This window comes from Anticarsia gemmatalis, chromosome 24 (assembly GCF_050436995.1).
Source record: "Anticarsia gemmatalis isolate Benzon Research Colony breed Stoneville strain chromosome 24, ilAntGemm2 primary, whole genome shotgun sequence".
Taxonomy (NCBI): domain Eukaryota; kingdom Metazoa; phylum Arthropoda; class Insecta; order Lepidoptera; family Erebidae; genus Anticarsia; species Anticarsia gemmatalis.
Genome location: NC_134768.1, coordinates 1,378,762 through 1,403,896, shown reverse-complemented (window position 1 = coordinate 1,403,896; position 25,135 = coordinate 1,378,762). Strand labels below are relative to the sequence as shown.

General features: G+C 32.9%; 2 protein-coding genes across 2 annotated transcripts in view; one reads left to right on the top strand and one right to left on the bottom strand.

Annotated features, from left to right (window-relative positions):
* Positions 1 to 232: 232 nt before the first annotated feature.
* Positions 233 to 25,135, bottom strand: part of Octalpha2R (alpha2-adrenergic-like octopamine receptor) — a 446,243-nt gene continuing 421,340 nt past the window's right edge. Inside the window, exons 4-7 of the mRNA XM_076130503.1 lie at positions 10,089 to 10,238; positions 8,698 to 8,798; positions 5,186 to 5,324; positions 233 to 4,527 (exon numbers count right to left, since the gene is read on the bottom strand). Of these exons, the coding sequence (XP_075986618.1) occupies positions 3,949 to 4,527; positions 5,186 to 5,324; positions 8,698 to 8,798; positions 10,089 to 10,238 (969 nt within the window). The 3' untranslated portion in view covers positions 233 to 3,948. The remainder of the gene's footprint in view (positions 4,528 to 5,185; positions 5,325 to 8,697; positions 8,799 to 10,088; positions 10,239 to 25,135) is intronic.
* The window catches only part of LOC142983564 (ommochrome-binding protein-like), a 33,398-nt gene continuing 20,164 nt past the window's right edge, over positions 11,902 to 25,135 (top strand). The window contains exon 1 of the mRNA XM_076130504.1: positions 11,902 to 12,002. Within this exon, the coding sequence (XP_075986619.1) occupies positions 11,917 to 12,002 (86 nt within the window). The 5' untranslated portion in view covers positions 11,902 to 11,916. The remainder of the gene's footprint in view (positions 12,003 to 25,135) is intronic.

The following is a 25,135-nucleotide window of genomic DNA, read 5'->3' as shown; positions in this document are numbered from 1 at the left end:
AGCTTTAATTATCTTTATGCTAAACTTTCATTATAATTGGTTAAGAAATGTTGTCGTCGAAGTGTAACAAACCGACTCGATGGACAAACTATCGCATGTATAATCATGGAGAAAAATACCTTTTATTATTTTGTAACCTATAAGTACTTGTGTGTAAGAATGTAGTGGTACTGGCTTCAATTTTGTATTATTAGTTGTAAGGGTAATAAAACAAATACATAAAGATTAAAATTTGTATATTGGTACTTCGTATATTTTTTCATTTACATTTGAGTCGATAAGAATTAATAGTTAATCGTATAGTCTTAGACGATTTTAATAATTATAATAATATTTTTTATAAAGAACAATACAAACGTAACGTGTCCGAATTTTTTATATATTAAAATTAAAATATTTAACAAATACTATATAGATTATTATACTATAAGTATAAATAGTTTTTTTTTATAATTTAGAACATTTTTTATTGAACAAGTTGCCAGATACACAGTACAGGATAGCCACCTATTAGTTTATTAATTTATTTATTTAAAAACTTTCTAAATATTTTCACTAAATAAGAAAGTAATGGCATTAAATTGTATTTATACAAGATTTCATTAAGACTGTACAAAAACCTGTATGTACTGGAAAACTTTTACACGCTTAAATTAATTATATTCACTTTTTTCATTCAAATTATAATTTATAATTATTGCATTTTGGATCGTTCTTACAACGCTTTGTTTAAAGTGTTGTAGGAACAATATTTAAAGGCTTAAGTCGTCGGGCGACTTAGAAATAGAGCCACACAAACAGCAAGGGCTCGGTGCTCGATTGTGAGGTCCTAGATTCATAAAATTGTTACTCCGCATCAAAAATATTTCAATCTTAACATTACACAAAACAACCTCTAAATTAAACAAACGATCTTGGTGTTTTTACAAACGATTAATGAAAGGTAATAACTACTATTATTTTTTAATCACACACACTTTGGAAGACTATATGAAATTTTAAAATAGTGAAAAATTAATTATATGAAAAAAGAAAACTACACAATCTCTATTGCTTTGAATTCAGTACACAATTAAAACTATTAATTATTTTATTCTAAAATTCTAATTATATCTAAACGGCAATGGTGTTGCAGTGTTATTATTTTACTTATAGTTAATTATAATACTTAATTATTAAGTATTTTTTTATAATTATCAATTCTAAAATCCAAGAATCTAGTTTACATCGATTTAGAATTAAGTTCTCGTTGTTTTTCATTAATAATAAAATTATTTTACAAGGATTTTCGCGATAGTTATTCAAGAAATTTATTTACAATTGTATTTATGCAGGAAAAAGATTATTTTTTAATTAAAATCTATCATCAGTCGTAGGTATAGTTGATAACTTGATTAAAATATTGAGAACTTAATATGAAACGATTGATATAATTATTTTTTCAAAATATATATTTAAGGTAACAAAATTATAGAAGTGACTATACATTTTTAAACAATATAAATAACACTTATTCTACGTGGAAAATTACAAGGATAAGTTCACGGATAAAATATTTTTTATTATTCATAAGATTAGAAATATTACAGGAAGTATTTGGTGTTCTTTTTGGTAATATTAAGTTTAAATCTAACATTTAACTTAACTATATAAGTACAATATTTACATTGAAAAACTTATAAAATTAAAGCGACCCGCGCCGTTAAAATATTTAAAATTATGAACATTAATTTTCACCATTTTTGGTTGAATTAAATCTAAAAAAGGAAATAAATGAATAATAATTATTTACATTATTTTAAAATAAGTTTAGTGCATTTTATTGTTGTGTAGTGCTCGACGATAGGCACAGAGGCACAGTCATTTATGTATTTTTATTTTAAATATTTTAACCTACTAACAATACATTTTGTGAAAGTATTATAACCATATTTTATTGTTTTAAAAATAATTTTTAAGCTAAAATTGTTTAAACATAATTAGTTAAATTTGCCACGCTAATTATGTAAATCTTGTTATGAAAATAAAAATTTCAATATTTAATAATTACACTGAAAAAATAATTATCTTGAGATAATTATTTAGTGTTGTAATTTAACTTTAATTAATTATAGCAAGTTGAGTTGAAAATAATTATTTTGAAAATAATTTTGAATAATTATTGTTGAATTTTAAAATACTTTCACAATTTGTATAATTTCATTTAATAACACCGTATCTTTACAATGATTGCTTTAGTTGTTACATTTAAAGGATATTATAGTGATTTTACCGTTATATATTGACATTTATTTTAATACGTTTTACGAGAAATAATTTTAAATGAACTCATAACATGTAGTTTTATATTTTTCTATAAATCAATATAGTTTTTCAGTATTTTACTGATAATTGTCTACACTATATAGTCAGTTGAGGCAATAAAATATAAAATTTGACATTCAAAATTATTTCTCGTTAACATTTTTCATAAAATAATTTTATTTTAAACATTTATTTGTTTGTTGTATTAATGGCGAATCTTAGGATTAAATATAGCAAACAATTTTACATGAAAACTACAAATATTTCACTATTTTGTACGTATATAAGCGTATGGATAAGTCTTCAAGGGAATCATCAAATAAATATATTAATGTTTTATAAATATATTGAATTAAAAGCTAATATAGTGAATCTCTAGCAAGTTTAGAAGTTCCTAAGGCCTTTACCTACTGAGGCGTAACATTCGCGTCAAAATTCTCTATTATAACATGTTAATCAATTTTAGGACAATTTTATTTAATCTTATTCATAATTATGATACGTTAATTTGATTACATAACTACTAATCTATTATGTTTTGATCACGATATTTGTTACTTGTGGATTGCAACAATCTGAGACACGTGTATCTGTGAAGTAGACGCAGAATATAACACATATCCCAGATTAGTTACGTTCGCAATAACGCTGATAATTTAGTAAATTTAATTTGAAGGATTGAATTCGAAAGCTACACAATTTCACATTGACGATCTAACAGGAATCTATGAGTGATTTCAAACACTTTTTCTAAATATTTTCTAATAACAATGACTGGTGTAATGTTACGCCACAGTGTGCAAAGGTTCTAATCGACACGACCGCTAATTTTACAAAATCTGATGACATTAAAGCTATGTAATTCCTTTATTGTTATTAAAGGAATCATTATATCATAAGTATGTATAATTTTTCAAATCCGTTAGTGTTTTTGCAGTTTTATTTTTATTATATTACTTCTATGACTTCGCTACGTATATTAAAAAAATCTACGAAATGAACTATTACAATAGTTTACAATGTACAATTCCGTTTTTTATTTGCAAATTATATTTAGCCACTTCATGTGTCATGTAACTATTGTAAAATTGATATACTTTGTATAGTTGGCACTAAGTTGGTGTCATTTTTTGGTAAATTTACAATTTTTTTTCTCTCTTAAAGTGATTTTAATGAAAAAACTTTATATAATATAATTATTTTACTCGAATTAATTATTGCTTTATTCCATGAAGTGACTATAGTACTTCTATAAAAAGCCTAAAAATATTAACAAGCTTTCCTAAGATATTATGATAAGATATTGTTATTAAAGTTCTTTAACGTTTTCACCAATCCTATTATATATTTTTATCCTTTGACTGATAGAACTAAAGATAAACACAGTCCTAATTAAATATAAACTAAATATTTACAAAGTATCAAATTAATATTTACAAACGCAAACAAAATTTACAGAGACAGTTTACACTTTACACTTAAAACAATTACAGATAAAAAAATCTATCAGTCAAAGACGAAAACTCGGCAACCACTTTCATAGAGTCCATTTTAACGCACATTGTAAAGATTCGGTGCTGCCCTCTGCTGTGCCAACATGATCCTGTTGGCAACGCATCTGTAGCAGCACACGTAAGCCAAACATCACTTGAACAGTATCCTGCGGAAGGCTCTGCGGAAATCCTTATTGAATATCGTGTAGATGACCGGGTTGAGCACTGAGTTCATGTACCCCAGCCAGAAGGCTATGGCGAATGCACTTGATGGTATAACACAGTTTCTACAAGCAGCCTTAAGTATATACAGGAAGAAGAAAGGCAGCCAGCAAGCGATAAAGCTGCCCATAATTAAACCTAGGATAAGAGTAGCTCGTTTTTCTTTTTTTCTCGCTAATCTTTTCTTTTCTCTCTCTGGGTCTCTAGGTTTGTGTTGTTTGGGGAGAGCTGGTTCGAGCTCTGATTTGCTAGGCTGCGATTTTTCTTGTCTTCTGTCTGTTTTCTTGAAGATTCTTAGTTTTAGGGGTTTGACTCCTCCACAGCGGCTGACGACGCCGGAGTCTGATGACGAGGGTTCCATCTCGGAGACCATGTCGGCGTCGATGGCGACGCTGGGTGCTCTGCCCCTCGTCTGCTGCAGCTGAAGCTCGCCGTTCACTGACAGTGTCGAGCTCCTCAACGGACATGACGCCAGGGGATTTTTTGTTACTTGTGCTGATGTTATTACCTGTCAATGAAAAATTGCATTAGTGTATAAAATTTATCTATCATTAAATTCTAGTTATTGACCAACTATGACTTCTATTTTGTTAACTTTTATAACAAATTGGATAACTTTTACGTGTGATAGATTTTCTATAGGCATAGATGTGTGTATTTTTGTCCGCTTTATTTCATAAGTAGAAGTTCTGTAAATCTGTGTATTGTAACCAAATGTCATAAGATTACCTTCAACTTTCTCTAACATTTTATTTGATCATTGGTATTTACATCCCTGTTATTACTAAATGTTTGTGAACGCCATTAACTGACCTTTTTAACATTTGGTGTGTTTTTTCATTTCGTTTTGGCTTTATGAGTATTCAACTTATTGTCTTAAGCAACTTACTCGTGCACTTTTCAAAGAGAGAATTTAAAGTGTCAACATGTTTATAACCAGATAACATCAAGCCTGTCACCCTCAAAGGCTTATAAAATATATGTATCTAACACAAAGTAAATTAGAAAAGAACAATAGCATTGAGACCGACACTGGAATCAACCTGAATCCTCGTGATCAGCAGTCATACACCGCTAAGACGGTAGAGGCATCAATTTTACATACCATATAATATTATACTTTGGCTTTATATAAGATTTTTCTTCTATATATTTATAGTATTTACCTTAAGCGTGTCTTTCCGCTCGTCGGGCGGCGGCGGCACCGTGTCGCCTGCTTCGCTCGTCGATATGTCTGACGCGAGCTCGCACGTCACTGTGGGTATCTGCACTTGGGCTGTCTCTATTGTTGATATTTGGCTCTCGCTGGAATTTACACGAAAAATAAATTATTATATAGAAAAGAGCTAAGGTACTTCTAATATATCCTATACACTGTGAAGGCGTAGAATACCTACGGGGGAAATTGAAACTATCTAATATTGTTTCAGACATTAGAAAACCGAGGCATGCACATGTTACAAAATATGGTCCTCAAAACAAATGGCTGGGGTTTTGTAGCTTTTCTTAATTCTGACTTTTCAAAGCCAAAGAATTAAAGACGTATTATCAGCATTTTAAAGATCCCTTAACTTATATGTGTCATGCAATCCTGTTCACACATCAATTTATATTTATCTATATGTTTTTATCGATGTTGTAATAGGAGAGATTTGAATCCAGGAATATTTAAAACTAAGTTTAAGTATTTATCATAAAATTTTCATCGCTGCATAGAAAACTTAGCTTTTCAAAGCTTAAAATATACAATTCAAAACCTTGAATATACAAGTCAAAATAACCTATATTTCCTAAGTGTAACAAGGTCAAATATACGTATTTCTTCATACAAAACACAACAAAGACAAGAAATTCCCTTAAAATTCCAGTGACGTCAACAAATTCCAGACTTTTTCTTTTCTGACGATGGAATTCCAAAAACGGCCTGTAACCCGGATCGGAGCCGTTTTCCGAATTCCGGATCTAATAGGGACCCTTCTATAATTTCGTCTGGTCCAAATTCGTGATAAGGTGCGTACATACTGATGGATTTACAGGTAAAGTTAAGTAGCATATAAAGCTATGCTTGGTGGTACAAAAGTAGTGTGTATAGTTGTGTATTATGAGGTCCTAGGTTGGTTTTTCAAATATTTTATGTTAGAATGTTTGAAGCCCCTTAAAAGTTTATAGGTTCACTTTTAATTAAATATGGTCAAAGAATACTTTTGTCATTTTGAGTTGTTATAAATACACCAGTGTTATTGTTGGAGGCAACATAGCCATGCGCGTCACAAATGTATTACGAAGTGCTACTATTGAGACAATTTAAACAGAAATTGTAAAACTCAACAACTTTATGTATATCTCGAGAATCGAACCTCAGACCTTAGTAATCTACAGTTGTCTACACTACCACTTAGACCAAAGTAACAGTCAGTTATTTTTAATAATAAAAAAAGTGGTCAAGTGTGTACACACTATTACGTCTTATTTTCTTTAATTTGATAGACGTTTTTTTGTCTAGTTAGACCCGAAGGACTAATGATTTTTGGACCTTCAGGTAGGGAATGTAATTAGGGTTTTCAATTACAAGAGACAAATTACTTAGGTTACGGCTGGACCTTGCTATTCTGTCTCATTTCCTTTTATTACGGTCCTGTGGGTGGGAGAGAGATAGCTAGACTAATATAGAATTGTATTAACAACAGTTGCTTGATAATTAGGAAAAACCAATATTGTAAAGGCTGTACGAGGTTGGAAAGGTAAAAGTAAGGTTTTGTTGATATTATCTTATACTTTTTACATTCCCGGATTATTTTTGTTCGTTCAATTCTCTTCGAAGCACAAAAAGATTAAGTTTACACCCATCTATAGGCTGGCCAGAAGAGCGGACTGCGTTTTTTTCAATTACTTATATGAGTTAAATAGCAGATGTTGTTGCTTTTGCTAGGATTGGGTTCACGTCATTTGTTAAATGAGTGGGATTTGAAACCAAGACCTCTAGATCACGATGTCCGATGCCTTAGCCACTGAATCATAGCGTCTTATTTTATTCAAATATTGATTGCTGTTTCACCCTACTATTATGCTCGTACACAAACGTACGAACTTCGTCACGATCAAAAGAATCAGGAGAATGTGGCAAAGTGTATGTACGAGCTAGAGTTCGACAAAATTATGTTACATAATATATTTCGAGCGTTTGTAATGGGCCGAGTATATTACCAGTGCCCTACTTCAATCAAATCAAAAACAAAACAAAAGACATTTAACAGAAAAAAAACCTTAAAGAACTGTTTGTAAGTAATTAATTATGCAAAAGGCTATTCCGAGATAAGAACATCCTCTGGGTATAACAAAGAAGTTTTGAAACTTGTCAAAGACATGCTTCCGTAAACTCTGTTAACGGCGGTTTCAGACGGACGACAAACGCATGGCAGGAATTTGCGATTTGATCGCATCGCGCAATTAGGAGTATTCTTCTTTTTTTTTTTAGAGTATTTCTATTTCTCACCTAAGGTTTTAGCATCTTGTTTCATATGTCATAGATGGTAATTTTTTTGCGTATTTGTATGATCTAACGGTTGCCACCTGAATCGTAGAGAGAACACCTTGCCTGTCAAACGCATTGTAGCAATTTCAGTTGCAGTTTTCTACATTGGGAATTCGCGTTTTTGTGTCTCTAAGGTAGTTTTTAGACATATATGTATAGGCTTTTAGACATCTTCCTTTTGCTGCTCATAAAACTCGCACGAACGGTAACGCGTTTATAAATTCGTATCATCTGTATGATACCCTGAATCACTGTGGTTTCGGGAGACGCACCGAAATAAACCCGTGTACGCGATTTTGTTCGCTTGAGGCGTATAATACAGACCTGTTAGCGTATATGCAGTAGCGACGACGAAAAAATCGGTCGTCTGAAACTGCCCTCAATTGTACTGACGAACTTGAAAGTTTTGTGAAGTTCTTATACTTTATTACTAAGGGTAGGGGGTAGTTGTGTGATGTAAAAAGAACAGAACTGTTGCATGAATTTGTTCTGCTTTTGAACGCTTTAATTAAAACTGTCTTTAGTTTGTGGCGAAGTTTTGTTGCAAACTTGGTTTTGCTGTGACAAATTTTACATGGTTAAATAATATATTTTACCTACTAGGTACCTACTCTTGTATATCACTACTAATCTGGCAAATACTCATGGTCAAGGTCTCCACACGGAATGAGAGATATATTAGACCTTGAGTCCACCACGCTGCAGCGCTGGTCGGGTTAAGGACTTTGCATACCTTCAAGAACTTAAAAGAACTCTCACTTCATAATGATGTTTTCTTTCACCAAATTATTTCTTGTATACTTATTTGTTTTGTCCTTATTCCACGTATTTTTTTAAAGTATTTTTAAAAGACAACGTAAAGTAAATAACTAATTATTTTCGTTCTAAGACACATGCTGTAAAGAAATTTGCTGATGTTGTCACGACCAGCTGCCAGCTTTCCATAGGAATGACTTTTAATACATATAACTTCGAAAAGTCACTAGTGTGTTGCGCCAGGTTCAATCACTTGGACTTGGACCACTCGGTTATCACACCGCTGAGCAAAGGCCTCTCCCCTAGACTTCCAGTTACCTCGGTCGCTTGCTACCGGTCAACCGTCCAGGAAATAATATAATTTATATAAGTAATAAAAAGTATAGTTACCCATTATTATTACTACTAAGGTGTCCCTGTGGCATGGGGTGCGTCGACGGCATCGGTCGCGTGCCCTTCGGCGGGTTGCTGAAGCTCGTTTGTTGTTCGTTCTGATAACAAAGTGTAACATTGTATAACATTATATAACACTATGAAGGCAGGATCTAAAAACGTGACATAGTGGAGAATAATAATACGGTTTTTAAAACAAAATCTACACTTTTCACTAATTTAATAATAAAAGGGTTTTAAGAGATCTAAAAAAATATTAATATTTGATTGTTCTTCAAGTAAATAATCTATGGACCATCAATAGTTTCGCGTGGAAAAAAGTGTAGTAATAGCGAGGCGACTACTTTAATCAATGCGCCATAATAATAACATAAGTCCTATACAATATTTACCATTTCGAGAGCTTCTTTAGGGCGTTTACAGATGTGTTTACTTGTCAGAATATTGTCGCGAATGCTCGAAAGATGTTTTTAAGATTTTGTATGCTCTTAACGAACACATAATTAGGCTTCTTAAAAAATGTATATTTGCTTTTTGGTCAAGTGTGAGTAGTTTAACTTTTTACGTCAAATAAAAATTGTAAAGTCAAAATTATCCAAATAAATTCATTTCCTAACATCCTCTAACAACATGATTTATTGAATAAAAGCGCTATAAAAATCCCCACTAACCTGTTATATTTCTACACAATACACAATGCAGTGTTCAGGCAGTTAAGCCGTTTTGAAAGTAGCACGCTGTGACGTCACAAAGCTTTGTCACACCAAAGAATGGGTTCACACTTGACGTTATTTAATGTCACTATATGTTATAGCTTTATAAAGCTTAGTATTTCAGTTTTAAAAGGATTTTCTATGGATTAAAATTTTAGTTTGTGATTTTGTTTGAAATGAAGATCTATAAAAATTGTAAAAATACAGCGAAGTTTATGTATTGAATATATTTATTGAAATAAAAGTAATAAACTGAATGATAAAGTACATAAAAATTAAATTAGAAACATGATTTTTAATTTCATCTTCCGCAGTACTAATATGTCAATATTTTGTCGCCAAGACAACAAAAAAAGTTAATCAAAATATTAATAAAACTTAGATTCAAATTGGTATTATTTACCACGAATTCAGTTGAGAAGCCAATAAGCCTAGATGGATTTTAATTTTATTTAACAAAAGGTATCTTTGTTTATAATACCCTAGCTTAAATTCATGTTCAAAAAAGTTTTAAAAAAAACACAGTACATAAAGAAAATAACCCAATTTTAAGTTCCATTCCATGATCCAAAATCAATCATATATATCATAAGAAAACAAGCCTAACTACACAACAGTAACTCAAACGAAAATCAACCCTATACTACAGTTAATAAGAATCAAATTTCAACTCACAGGCCTCGGCCTAGGGTTTTTCCTGATCCCTCTCCTGGCCCTCGCTTTGGCTGCAAAATATATCCTTATGTAGACAAACACCATGATGCAGGACGGTATGTAGAAGCTCCCGAGCGCTGAATATATCACGTATCCTATGTCGTCTGACACCTGCGAACAAGTAAATATAGGTTAGAAAGAGAAATAAGATGTGCTGGAGATTGAGAGAGCGAGAGAGAGAGAGTATGTTTTTATTTTTTTGCGGCTGCATTATTGTTGTAATTATGGCCAGTAAAGCCTAGCTGAATGAGACATGATGTGATTTCAGTAATTTTAAAAATTTTAATACTGTCTTTTTGGTCGGGTTGAAAACAGTCGGTTTGATATCTGCCAGATTTTTTAAACTTTTTGGATGTTTGGTTTAGCTTAGTAGCTTTGAACAGTTTAAACATAAATACGAAGTAACGTAAGTATCTCAAAATACATCAAAGTTTACTTTTGCTAGTTATAGCTGTAAAATTTTTCCATACGCCTAAACTTACACAAAACCACTTGGCCCAATTGGGGTTGATACTCGAAATTCACGATATTTAATTTAATACACTACATCACATTAGTTTAATTTAAATTTTATACAAGATACATAATAGTGGATACTTGTGTGTACACTGTACTTACATACAAAAACTGCCAAAGTTTCGAAATATCTACAAATTCTTTTTAAGTTACAAGTATAACTATCACAAAAAATCAATGTCCCAACAATGTTAAAACGACAAAACCTTTTAGTAGAACGTAGTAACGCTTCACAATTCTTATTTTGTAAAATTCTTTTGAGAGAAATTTAATCTTTATCTTTTGTGATATTACAATAGAGTCTGAAATATTGGCCCGAAGTGATTCTCGCATGAAAAGTAGACTGTACCGTGCTTGATTGGACTCCGAGATTGCTAGTTATGGAGTAGGCTGGGATAAATTTCGTTATTTTATTTCACAACATGTTAAAATAGGCTTTCTTGTCTCAAATATTTATTACTATGTAAATAATGGACTAGGTTCAAGTAGCTTCTGCCGACGACTAAGTCAATCTGAAAAAAAATCCCAGGGCATAGGTATCCTATATGTTAACCCATGTTAAAATCTAATTTCGTTAAAATACGTTTATTGGTTGTGGCATGATTGAGTAACAAACATCCAAACTTTTGCATTTATACTGTAATAAGATTATTTTAATATTCAATTTATTAACCTAGATAAAAAACAAATTACTCCGCATACACATTACAATTTAAGAACACAACAATACTACCAACCTAACAAAAACAAGCCCATATAATTCCATTCGCAATTATGGCAATGGAATAGAACCATACAGCCAACGGGAATTTTCGTCCAAACTGACATCCCAGTGGGTACAGACTCGGCCTTTATTTGATCGTCCGAGTGAAGCAATGTGCCGAAACAAAAGAGAAAAGAGTATAACACAATTGTCTATCTTTGTTTAATTAAAAAAAAAGGTTTAGTGTGTGTTGTCACGTACTTTTTTAATTTGTTTGCTGGAAGTTACGTTGGCAGCATTGGGAAGGTGTTGCAAAAAGTCATGTTGTACAAAGTGGATTTAAATATTTTTGTGATTGTTGCCAGCTTTTAGGAAATTAGAATATGTTTATTCAGGCGTAACTGGTTAGATTTAAAAGTTAGAAGTGTATATAATGTTATATTATTCAGTGAGTTTCTACGTGCTTCCAGGGAATGGTAAAATCTGATTTTTATTGTTATTTAAAAGTAAAAAAAAAAATGTTTTGCAGGTCAGGTGTGCAGTCCTGTATGACAAGATGTTTCGATGTGAATGAGGCAATGGAAGTTTGTAGGGATTGTATCAAGTGGCGCTTGGTGGTCTCTGCGTACCCCTATGGGAATAAAACGTGATTTAAGGTATGTACGGTAAACAACCTAACTGGTCACTGGACTCTCAAATTCTTATAAAATATTTTAAAATTTACATTTTATTTCTACATTATAAGTCCTAAACGCCTTGTCAAAACCAGCATTATATCTGTCATTATAATTCACACTTTGTTTTAAAACAAAAGCGATCATAATCATTTTGCTATCAACTTCACACCTCTTTACCCTTTTCTTTTAAAGCTTAAACAAATTAAATGAATATTCAAACGTATTTTTATTTTTTAAATTAGCCATTAGTATGATGTCCTCCAAGCCGATATTTGGCCACAACGGCCAGTTTCATTGAACCGAACGGTGCAGGTGCGGTCATTCTATAGATGGGTAACCGCATAGTGGTGCTTGAACTGGGCGTCTCCGTGCTTCGGAGGGCACGTAAAAAGTCGGTCCTGGTTGTTGTCGATTAAGACAGTCGTTAAGCCATGTCAAAGGCCTTGCGGCTTGAATAACTTTGACACTAGGTTGAACACTACCCATACGAGAGATAGATGGAACAGAATAAGTTTTTGAATGTTTACCAGACAACTGATAAACATACTATATTCTCCTAAATATTAGGTCGGGAAAAAAGTCTTTTCGCATTATAGTATGTATGAACGTGTAATAAAATATCTTTGGCTTCAAGAAACACAAATGAGTACACGGTTCATTAAGTTTCTTTCAGTGAGCTGGTGAGGTACCCAAATATCGAGCTTTTTTATGTAGAGAAAAGATTTTATTACAAGTTCATACAATCATATTTTCATGCGAAAAGACTTTTTCCCCGACCTAATACATACTCTACAACCAGGCTCAGAACAGATACTCGTGCTCATCACACTAATGTAAAAAAAACAGTTATATCTGTTTCTGAAACATTCTTAGCTGCCTTCAAGGTACCACAATAGCAAATAATCGTATTCTCAAATCCTCCAAGGTGTCGTAACATTAAGAGACATGAGAACAGTATCGAGTACCTGTTCTGTTATTTTATTACAATTGCTGGTCTTTCGGGAGCTATGAAATGATCATGACATTAGACCCTGGAGATGAAGGGGTTTGGTCTTTTACACTGCCACTGTGGTTAAAATGGTCACCTTGCCGAAATAACTGCAGCGCCGCGTGTGCTGGGTTCAAATCTCATCAAATATTAATGAGCACAAGTATTTGTTCTGTTAAAATTATATTTTTGATGTGTTAGAGCCCTGCCTCACTAAGACGCCATGGCGGCGTCGCTGGCTACGTATCCAAGCAGTTTATATTTAAATATATGTCACCTAACTCACCTGGCGACGGTGTGGCAACGTGACATTTCAATATTAACTGCACTTAACAAGGAAGTATTTTGTGGCGTTTCGAAAATAGCGCTTTAATTTTAGTTGTAATTATTAAAGTCTAAGATTTTTTCGTTACTGTTGAAAAAGTTTTTACATTTTATACAATTGTAAGTACTGAAAAAATATTCATTGCTATCTTTCGTTCAATTCTCAAAAGTTTCAGCATTAAACAAACGATTACACTTACTTCAATTCCTTTTAACTCTTCACAATTTCCTGAACTTTTCAGTTCCGCAATCGTTTCAAATTCAATCAATTTTCAGTTTTCATTCTGAGGCATCTTTGCTCTTTTTAATATCCATTAATTTTATAGATTCTCTCTTAGTGTCGTGGTCTTTTTGCTGTAAGTGCTTTACATTGAGTAGATAATGCGTTTGCAATTTTATGTAAGTAATTTTAGTTACTATAACTTCGAGCTACTTTTAAAGTGCTACTGGTTCATTTAGCTGAAGTTACTACACACTTTTGTATTGATTAACCATACAGACCAAATTTTTGGTATGATTTTTTAAGTAGTTGATTCGGGATTTATTGTCCTGGATGGGTCGTAATTATGTTTAAAACGTTAGAAAAATATATATAGCAATTTTAAAATTTAAGTTAGCTACCAAAAGCCACAAATTATGAAAACTTGCTTTCAATCTGTCGATACATTTAAGCCTTTGCAAAGAAAACGTTGCACTTTAAAGGCCATAAGATCCAATTAACATAAAACCCTTCACGCCTTTCTGGTTCTATCTCAGCAAGACTACCACACGTCGCATTCACCACATCCAAACTCCCTTCAAGTTCATCCGAGCGTCACCACCCTTCGTCCTTCGAAACATTTCACGCGTCCTTGATTCCCTTCAAAATAACCTTTACTTAAGCTTTTAACATTTTTTCTTCTTAATAGGAAATTACGGAGCTCCAAACGATTTCATTATACGATCCAAAGACAAAAGTCATTTTGCAAACGGAAGAACTGTTACATTCGATAAGTGTTACAACAATGCAATATAGACTTAATGTTTAGAAGAACACGGTTCATTTTCGTACTGTGTATCTGTGATTACATTTGGGTAAGTGTGTTTTGGGTGTGGTTTGAGTTTTAGAGGGCTGTTTGAGTTTCGTGCTGTTAGGAACCACTTACAAGTCTTGTATTGAGTCGTTATTGATCATTTTTACATGGGAAATAGGACTGTGTTGCAATAGTCTTCATCTACAAATGCTGGACATTCAAACAAAGCACTTGATTGTCTGTATCTTATTTATAGTTTTGACTTTATTCAGATTAATAATTCCTAAGTGAAAAGCAAAGTAAAATCGCTGTGAAAAACATGATTGAATGTAGTACACTTTTTACAGTTTTATGATTTTTAAGCTTATTTACAGTGTGTCTAAATGTCTGAAATGTATGCATCTTTTCACAATTTATTCTATGGCTGAGGACTTATTCCCAATGTTAAGGATAAAGGTCAATGCATGGATAGGAAAATTGCAATACATATAATCAAGTCATTTCTATACAATAAAGTTGGTTCATATAGAAACGCTTGATTAAGTTTAATTCGCGTAAACGGCTGCCTAAAAAGCTTTTAACTCGTTAATTGTTGCTGCTCAAATTATCCTGTATACATCAGCCCTTTCAAATTCTTTCACTTTTATAAATGATGCGATGAAACAGATAATTATATAAAACGGATACTGCCTTATAAACGATCGTTCCAAACTTAGTGTTAAATTCCTTTTGATCTTCATAAGGAAAGAAATAAGAGGATAAGGGTGCAAACAATGTTAGCCTTTCAACCGGAAAATATGAAGGAGGAAAAATTTAAGTATCTTTTATTATTTCCTTAAGCTGTAATTTATACTTCGAATTATTTGGATAAAAACTGTTTATGGACCAGTTATATGATTATTTTACTTTTGTTTGACCCCACAAGTGTTGTGTTCAGTTTGTTTAAGTGTAGGGGAAAATAGGAATTCGTATGTATGTTGCTTAGAGAAGGAGTAACTTTTGCATAAAAGGGGTTCCAATATTATTCCAGTTATTATGGTTCAACAACGTATTAGTGAGACCTGGAATGCACGATATAATTAAGTATAATTGAGATTTAGATGTATGTCCAAAAAAAGGCGGAGCAAGTAGGCAATCGTGTACTTGATATGTCTACGGTAGACGGTCTCTATTAAAAAAAATCTATCGCTAGCATATAAAACTCTACTAAGTTGTCGTACTATTAATGTAGTATTCATCCAAATGTTATTAATTTATAGAATATTTATTCTCCTATCGTAACATTCGCTTGTCGCTCACATCTAAACCACGCAATCTAGTTTTAATTAGAACATCTTAGAACCTAAGGCGACTGTTATACACGGTGTAAGTGTTTTAGCGGTAGGCTAAGAACTGACATTGGCTTTTGAATGGGTAGAGCATTACTGAAACATGTTTTCACAACTTTTACAATGCCTCCAGGCAATTTATTCGTTAAGAAAATGTCATTTCGACTCGACCGTAATAAAATAAAACAATTTCGTACAAAGATTTCTTAAGAATGCATGAACATGTGTACTACTTATGTATGGCTCACGCAAGGTACTATTCTGGGTCCAGTAATAGTTGAGTATTGAGTTTTGTTGGGCAGAGTTCCAAACGTTGAACTGTAACTAAGCATTGCTGCAACAGGAAATCTTTTGGGGATTCATTGTAAACTGTTGGAGAATTGGCACAGGAAATAGGTACAAGACACGAACAGGGTTAACAAGTTAAATAATCTTTTCCGTTCAAATTTTAAAGTTTTATTTAGTCCGGTTGTTTACTCTTAAAATAACCGAATTGTTTAAGAATATAATGCAATGGGTAAAATTAGGGGGACTTAAATATTATAGTTATTTCAAAAAGAGGTTGTATTATTTTTTTACCACAAATGCTTGTGTTCTTTTATTTATTTGTCCAGTAATTAACTGTATAAAAATATAAAAACCAAACAAAAAATAAACATAGATTGCCTATTTGGGATTTGTAAAAACCAATCACATTTTTAGATACAGCTTTTGACGCAACATAAAAGGGGATTAACACAATTTTTCATGCATAAAATTACATTATCATCATACCAATAAAGTCAAAGGCTCAATTTGATACACAGTCATTAAGCAGTCCATAATTACAAATTTAAACGAGAAAATCTGAAAATGAGCACTTCACAGTTGATTCTGGGAAAAGGCAGCAGAAATCGCAAAACGAAGGTGTGGTACAAACGGGGACTGTAATAAACCAATTTGAATCGCAAACCAGATAACAGACAACACCGTTTTAAATCTCGGATCAGCGAAAACTCAATCCAATTACTATAAAACGAAAGATACGATAACAATTTTGTTCTATTCTATTACCTTTATAATCGTTAATATATCGGCAAATGTTGCGGAAAACTGATTCTGTCTGAGATTAAGTAAATGATATTGAGTTTCATGATGGTGCTTAAGGGAGTTGTGTTGGAGGACACACCTTTCGAATTTCCGTCTTCTGGATATGGTTTTCTTGATAAAGATTGTTTGGTAGGATATTGTTATTGTTGTTTACTTTTGAGTCTGTTGAAAGACTATTATTTTGGTGGTTGATATCTTAAGCATCGAGTTGCGTCGAGTTATGAAGTTTGACTTCCATTTACATTTCATGTACCAAAACTGCACCTCATGTGTTTTATAATACTGTGTGTTGACCAAAAAAAAGATGGGTAAGTGTTTTTATAACTATTGTTATGCAGTCAAATTATAGATTTACAAGGCTAACTAAACATCAAACGACTGAGAGATTGTTAAGTTCTTACATATCACTACATAATCTACATATACCGAATTTTGATAGCAAGACAAATGCGTCTTTGGTTGTTATTATCTCCTTAATCACTGCGTCAAACATAAGAAATAATCTACAGTCGATAAAGCAATCCGAAGTCATAATAATTCAGGCAACAAATAATCGCATTAACTCCAATCGGACTGTAGTGATGAATCAATGCCATGCGCAATCACATTCATCTTAATTGGAAGGCCAAGGCTAAGAGAATACTGAAATATGGCCCAGACAAGACTCAGAAAATAGCACAGACAGATACGTCTAACAAAGACGGCTAAACCATAAATTTACCAAATAACATTCTCCAATTGTACTCTGGGCTAAAAGAACTCGCACGACAAAGCTAGTATGCAATAAATAAAAATAAAAGCCTCTAGAGGAGGGTTAGCAAAAAAATACTTTATTAAATACAATCGCGCTAATGCAACGAAACTGTGGTCGGGGTTTTTTCCGTTGTATAAAAAACAAGGGATCTTTTTCTTAAGTGGTAACGGTAGCAGAAAAAGGGAAATGTTTTTTTAGTTTGTTGAGTGTTTTAGAGATTAACATGTCATTTGTTTTGCATAATGTTGTTAGTGCATGTTCCGCGTCGTTAGTATTTAAAGGCTTTAAATTCTTGTTGTAATAGTTTTGGAATGGTACAGCCGTTAGCGTTTGTACGCTAGTTCTTGGTAAATGTTGATAGGCTCTATATAGCTGGAAACTACATACATATGCGATGAAATGTAGGCATTGCTATATTTCTACCCGTTTGCCGATGAATATGTATAATATCTTAAGGGCCTTAGATGCAAATGGGCTTAGATAGCCAAGATGGAATATTGTATAGTATGTCGGTTTGCTTTGACAGAATATTCAGCTTCTGGACTGAATCTAGTTGACCTGAAATAAGTGCTTTCTCACACTACGTGATAAATAGTTGCTAGTTCTGAAATTATATCCATGACCTGTAGAACTATGTAAATTAACATTTCTCTCATTATTTAAAGTTGAGAAAAGAGCCGTATGGGTCTATAAGTCTGTGGGTAAGACCTTTGTACTGGTGAGCATAGGGACGCTGATAGGGGTAAAAGAAAAAAGAAACAAAAATTGAGTGTATAAAATTCACTGCCTTAATTGAAAAAAAATCTTTTTCTGAAATCTTTAGCTGTAGGAAAAAAAGAACAGTTTGCTGCTAAAAAAATGGTACTGAAAGAGGCTGACACCTAAAAATCTCTTCCCACTATATAAATATAATTAAGAATAAAACACTAATTCTTAGTAGAACCATCTCCATGGAGAATAAGACTCAACTTATGGCAAACAAACAGTGCTCGATAAAAACTAATTACTTACATTGAAAGTTGTGTAGTTTGTTAATTACATCGATTTGTTGGCAAATTAATGTTAAGCAGTTCGGCTTAGCATTCATTAGAGAATGTTGTGCTTGATAATTAATTGATTTGTTATAGATATTAGGGGAAGGAAGACATGTTTATTGCTTTATGAAATACATAAATATGACTGTTATACCAGAAGAAGTAGGCAGATGCATATGAAATACACTCATGTTCAGACATTACAATGTTAGTCCCATATTAAAGGGAGCAAATCTATTGCTTTTTACCGGGCATGTTACGGGAAAATTTCCTTATAAATAAATTTGAAAACTTATAGCACTTTGCCTAACTCGGGAATCGATCTCGGGATCTCATGACCAGTCAGATATGCCTTCAAAAATCCAAAAATTTTAAATATAAAGTGTTTAAAATCCATTGAAAGATATCTTGATTTGTAATTTGATAAACAAATCTTTCAACGGATTTGTAAAATAATTATCTGCATACCCTGCGATCAAAAATGTAGATCCTCTACCTTACACAAAAGTACAGAAAATACTCCACAAAAAGTCTGTATTTTCGCTCATTTCCTGCAATCCGTCCGTCTCTTACGTGACATAATTCTCGGAATCAATGAGCGCGTACACATCAGAGTAATGCACTTATCTTGTACGGTATCAAGCTGATTAACTGTACTGCTCACCCTCTATACGCTGTTGTCATTGTATACTAGTTTTGGAAGACTTTAATCTCTTGCAATGTGTATTATATACCAGCCTAGCCTTTCTTCCAAACTATGTTTGAGTCGACTTCCAGTCTCACCGGATGCCATTGAAATATCAGTATTTTACATGGAGCGATTGCCTATCTGATCCAGTTACCTGGGTTATAACACGATACCCTTCAGTAAGACTGGTTGTCAGACTTCCAAGCTTCTGACTACTGTTAACGACTGTCAAAGATCTTTGAAAATGACAGCCAGGACCCACAATTTACCCTCTATACGCTGTAGTTATTGTACACTAGATTTGAAAGACTATTTTATATCTCTCGCACTGGTTACCGTAATATACAACTGTCAATTACGTATTATAATAATGCCGTTATATTTTCAATCTTACATGCATGTACGATTAATATAGAATTCTAGATTTTTACAAATTTCAAGTACTGTGTTAAAAAAAAAATCTGTGTAAATCCTGAATTTTTCATACCTAGGCCAGCCGCGAGTCTTCAAGACTCTCTATTAAGTCCCTATTGGCTCATCATAACTTGATGGACCAAAGTCAACAAGACTTAAAAAAGCTTGTAACAAAAATCGTTTCAGTAGCAAAAATTAAAATTAGGCTGCCGACTTTCATACTACCTGGGTCCGCAGATTCTTGTTTTGCACAATAACCGAACAAGCATTCTTTCTTTATCCAAACTGTAATGTAATGTAATGTACATGTCTCATGCACCAAAACAAATGTTTTATTTTCACACAAAGATTTAATAAATGTCTTTCCTTGCATATTAATGCATACACATTTCACCAGAAACATAACGGGCAAATTTGTCTACCGCCATAAACTTTGTTATACTCTATCTCTGTCTAAATCTACCTAGCTCGCTCTAACGACGTATTTTATAGAATCAATGGGGTGTATCAGAGTAATGCACTTGTCGTGTAAAAGGGTGTGCTGCTTATGCTCTGAATGATCAATCGTTATGATTATGACAAGATTTTTATGTTTCTTTTTTGGAGAAAATCTTTTGATGTATCATATTTATCAGTAGCGGGATTTCCTATACTCGGAGACTCACTTTCGAGTATATAGACATTTGAAAGCTAGTTTTAGTATTTATAAATCTATACTAATATCAGAAAATTATACAGTTTGTTTATATGGTTGAATGCGCTAATATCAGGAACTACTGGTGCGAATTGAAAAAATATTTTACTGTTGGATAGCCTAATTATTCAGGAAGACTATAGGCTATAAAACATCACGTTACGACCAATCTGAGCAGAGTACCAGTCGAAACTGTTACAAAAACGGGGAAAGTTATGACCCATTCTCTCTTATGTGCCGCAAGCGAAGTTGCGTGGGTCAGCTAGTATATACAATAATATACATATATAAATATCAGACACATTTTTAAATAGTAAAACAGAACTGCCACTCGTGAAGAGTGTATCATCGATGGGATCAAAAATCCCATGGGAATGAAATTAATGGGATAAAATGGACGAAGTCCTTTAGTACTTTAAATAAATAGAAACTCCACTATACAATAATTTTCCACATGATTCTCTATTATAAATGGAGTAAATGACAACAGTTCGTGTAATATTGTCGTTTAAACCGAGACGATATTAAAAGTAAACATTGTGTTCTGTTCATCATCACGTCGCGAGATTTACAATCATTTAGCTAATGTGGATGTGCTATTATATTGTGATAGAGTTGCGTAATATTACGCTTATAGAGTAGATGGTCTGTGAAGAAGCAGAAATAAATAAATAAATAAATATTTTGGGACATCTCACACACGGTCATTTGATTCCAAACTAAGCAGAGCTTGTACTATGGTAACCAAATAACTGATAAACATACTTATATACTTCTAAATAAATACTTATATAGATACATTAACATCCAGGCTCAGAACAAATATTCGTGCTCATCACAGAACAATTTGTAGACCTTAGATGTAAAGGTTTAGTAGGTGCAATGTAATTGAAGCTTCCACTTTTTCAGTCTAAATCAAGCATCTGCGTAGACCATGCCTTGACATCAAATCGGTTGCAATATGGACCAGTGAGTTATTTTTAATTAAGAAAAAATAAATAATACTGGTAACCGCCCCTGTTGGTAGTGTATTCGACTGCCGATCATGATGCTTCAGGTTCGATAACCGGTTCAGGCAAAGTACCATATATCTTTTCCAATGTATATTAGAGCCTTTCTCAAGAGTAGCAGCGGTAAATTACAGTGTGACTATTACATGGGAATAACACTACGAAACGTGGTTATACTTCATGCACCTCTGTCTACACCTTTGGGTATAACAAGCGCGATATTTTGTATGTTTATATTCATCTTAATTTGCTGGACGTTTTGGTACGAATTGTATTATAATCGTTCAATAACACATTGATAATAAGTGCCTGTATAAAAACTGTTGTTCTAAAATGTTAACTTTATTGATCGCGTATCTCACTCACTTATTCTGCGTCTACAATACCACATCTATCCTTTCACACATCCCAGTACCCACTATACGACATTGCTTTTCAGATTAATAAGGAATTAAGATTTCGGTTTGTTGTCATTATACTCTGTATAATGTGTATACACTTTATACATTCAATGTATATACACTTTATACGTGTATATACACGTGTATGTATACGATGTAATTGGTAGCTTAACGCTAGTTTACTGAAGTATAAGCAGGATTGAGTAGTGTGTGTTCAGTTTAAGATGTTTTGGTTATTGTATAATGTGTAGCTCAGTATTTTATAGGTAATTAGTTTGTTTCCTTTTATACGATAACATATTAGCGGGGACTTGTAATTCGCCGACTGTTGCGTTGTCATATCTTTAAATTCAGTTATTTTTATTTCTAAAAATAAATATATGTTTCCTTTGATTTTGTTTGTTTTTTTGCCGTATGGTTAGTGGTCAACCTAGTGTCAAAGTTGTTCAAGCTACCCGAAGACCTTTGACATGGCTTAACGACTGTTATATTAATTGACAACAACCGGGACCGACTTTTTACGTGCCGTTCAATAGTCCAGTCATTATAGTAAGTTCACCTCGGAATTCGAGATACCCAGCTGTAAATCTGTAAATACTTGTATATTGACATCCTAAAAGTTGTCTCAAAACCTACATATGGTAGGGTGTACGCAACTATAAAATTTCAAGGTCAAAGGTAACAAAAACCGGTTTTTTTCGCTTTTTTTGTAAATATCTCATTTCCTATGGATTTTTTGCTATGTGTATTCATTATTAATATTGTACAGTATAAAATTATCTACAAATTTTGTTTGAAAACATTTTTTTTACGGTGAACCGTTTTCGAAATAGAAACGCAACTGGCTATAGGCGCCTACTGTTCTGTTAAAACTATTAATGAAATATTAAAATTAATCACACAGTTATCCACTCAATTCAGTTAATCAACATAAAATATGAGTACAATATTGAAACATAATCGTAGTAAACGTGTCACAAAAATGATTAAATTTTGCTCATTTCATTTGTTTCGCTTAATCGAAAATTGATTGGTGACATTATTTATATGAAAACAGTTTTATTTCGGCTGTCTGTCCGTTGATGGTTTAATATTTAAATGAGCCGTTTAAAGATTTATAGCCGAGTGATATCATTTTGCGTTCGGATGAATACAATTTAAAGTAATGTATTTAATTTAAAAATTATAGCTTTATTCGGTGACTTTTCTACAGTGGTTAATTAAGTTTTTAATGTAAAATCACTTGAAGTTCTTTCGAAACACGCTAGGAGCGCTTATTATTGTTGCATATTGGCCATCAGGATCAAACATTTTCTTAGTATCTTCCCACTGTTGGGCAAGTGTTTGGGCAAGTGTAATTTGGCATGTAGTAGTAGTATTTTTATTATCAGCCAAGAAAATATCCTTATATTATTTTTGAGTAGTTTTGCGAAAATGAGTCTAAAATATAGAACCTAAATATTATGAGAAATGAGAAAACTCTGAGTATTTAGTACAGTTTAGTTTCAATTTATATTTGTAATTAATAAATGAATCAATTAAGAAATTCTATTTTAATTTGTTATTGAACTTCAAAGTCAGCTTTCGTAAACGTTTTGCAATTTCTTTATTTCATAATTGAGAGTTGTAATTTGAAATAATAATAAATTATTGATTAATTTAGGTACTACCTTAGTGGCGCGGTCGGTAGTGTATTCAACTGCTGGTCTAGAGGTCTCGGGTTCAATTCCCCGACATCAAACTTGAAACCTCATGATATTATTTCACGCTTGTTACACCCGGAATGTAAGCAGAGCTGCTCGAATATACATTGACGTTTTGCAGTTACTATTGTTAGTACATTTTAATAGAAGACTAGCCTACTGTCGTTTATCCGGCACATTACCAAACTCCAAGCTACTTATAGAGAAATAATTTAATATCAATTAGAAAATATGAATAGTAATCTATCCGACCTGAGAATTGGACCTGAAACCTCATGTTCAGCAGACGAATATATAACCGATTGCGTCACAGGCAGTCAAGGCAGTCAGTCTCGTTCGTTTAAGAAATTTCGTTTCAAAGAACGAGAGTTACCCACTGGTGTGTACATAGCTTTTCTCTTACATTTTCAAAGTTTTAACTTCGATTTATTTCTGGAAAGGATATTCTTGGGTTTCCTTTAAGTAAGCAAACTTGTTCAACAAAAGTTTCGGGGCTATTTCAGTTCAATTTTCCTGTATAAAGGTCAGATGCAGACGTTATGAGGGTTGGCAAATAAAATATAGAAAGGCACACTTTTTATAGTTTGAATGCCTCCGTGGCGCAGTGGTTTAGGTCACCACCCCGCTACCATTGTGTCGTGAGGTCGTGGGTTCGATTCCCACACGGGACAATTATTTGTGAGAACCACAAATTATTGTTTCGTATCTGGTTGTACTTTGTGTCCGTTGTTTGTATGTTTGTAAAAGTCCTCGCAACACAAGTGCAATTCTTAGATCGGGAGCAGGCTTTTAAAAAACAAATTGTGTAACTAACATTGTAAATGACAAAACGTGAGTGTATCTTTGCCTACATCTTTGTTTATAACAGGCATAAAAACAAAAATAAATAATTTACAATTTATAATTGCAAATTAAATACAAAATTAAAAAACAACACACTATATTAATAAATCATTACTATGCAAGGCGCGGCCACCATCTGTATTCTACAGGGTGTGTCCGAGCTCGTCGTGTCTATGACGTCATAACAGGGGGTGTGGCGCGGGGAGGGGGCCTGTTCCGCCAGATTACTCCCGGCAAAGGTTTTAAGTATAACCAGTGGAAGCTTAACTTGTACGCATTTAACTTTTAAGTTTAAAAACAAGAGTAGTTTGATTACTGTAAAGTATTTTTTGCGTCATAAATAAAAGTAATTGATACAATACTTATTACTTTAAATAATATTTTTTTTATAATATTACCTTTTATACACAAAGGTGTAGTTACATGTGTTTGAAATAAATCCACGGACAGTGGAAAAGATAGTCGAAACGACCACATACATGTAATATTCCGGTCTCTCAGACAGTCAAAATCCAAAAATTACTTGGACTGTGAAACCGATAACCAACACGACCATTGGGAGGACAGACGGCTTTACATGCTCAAAGAAAACACACACGACACGACACATTTATGTAGTATTCTCATCAATAGATATAAAAATTCTAGTTATTTTCCCCTAACCCGGAATTCAAACCCAAGACCTCTGTAAAACAGTCGCCTACACTACCGACCGAGTTAATCCTATAATATAATTAATCCTTAGTAGATATAGTAGCCAAGTAGTTCGTATCCAACCCTTCCCTGTCCCTTCATTTTAACGTAAGGGCCTTTCGAAAAGCAATTTTCA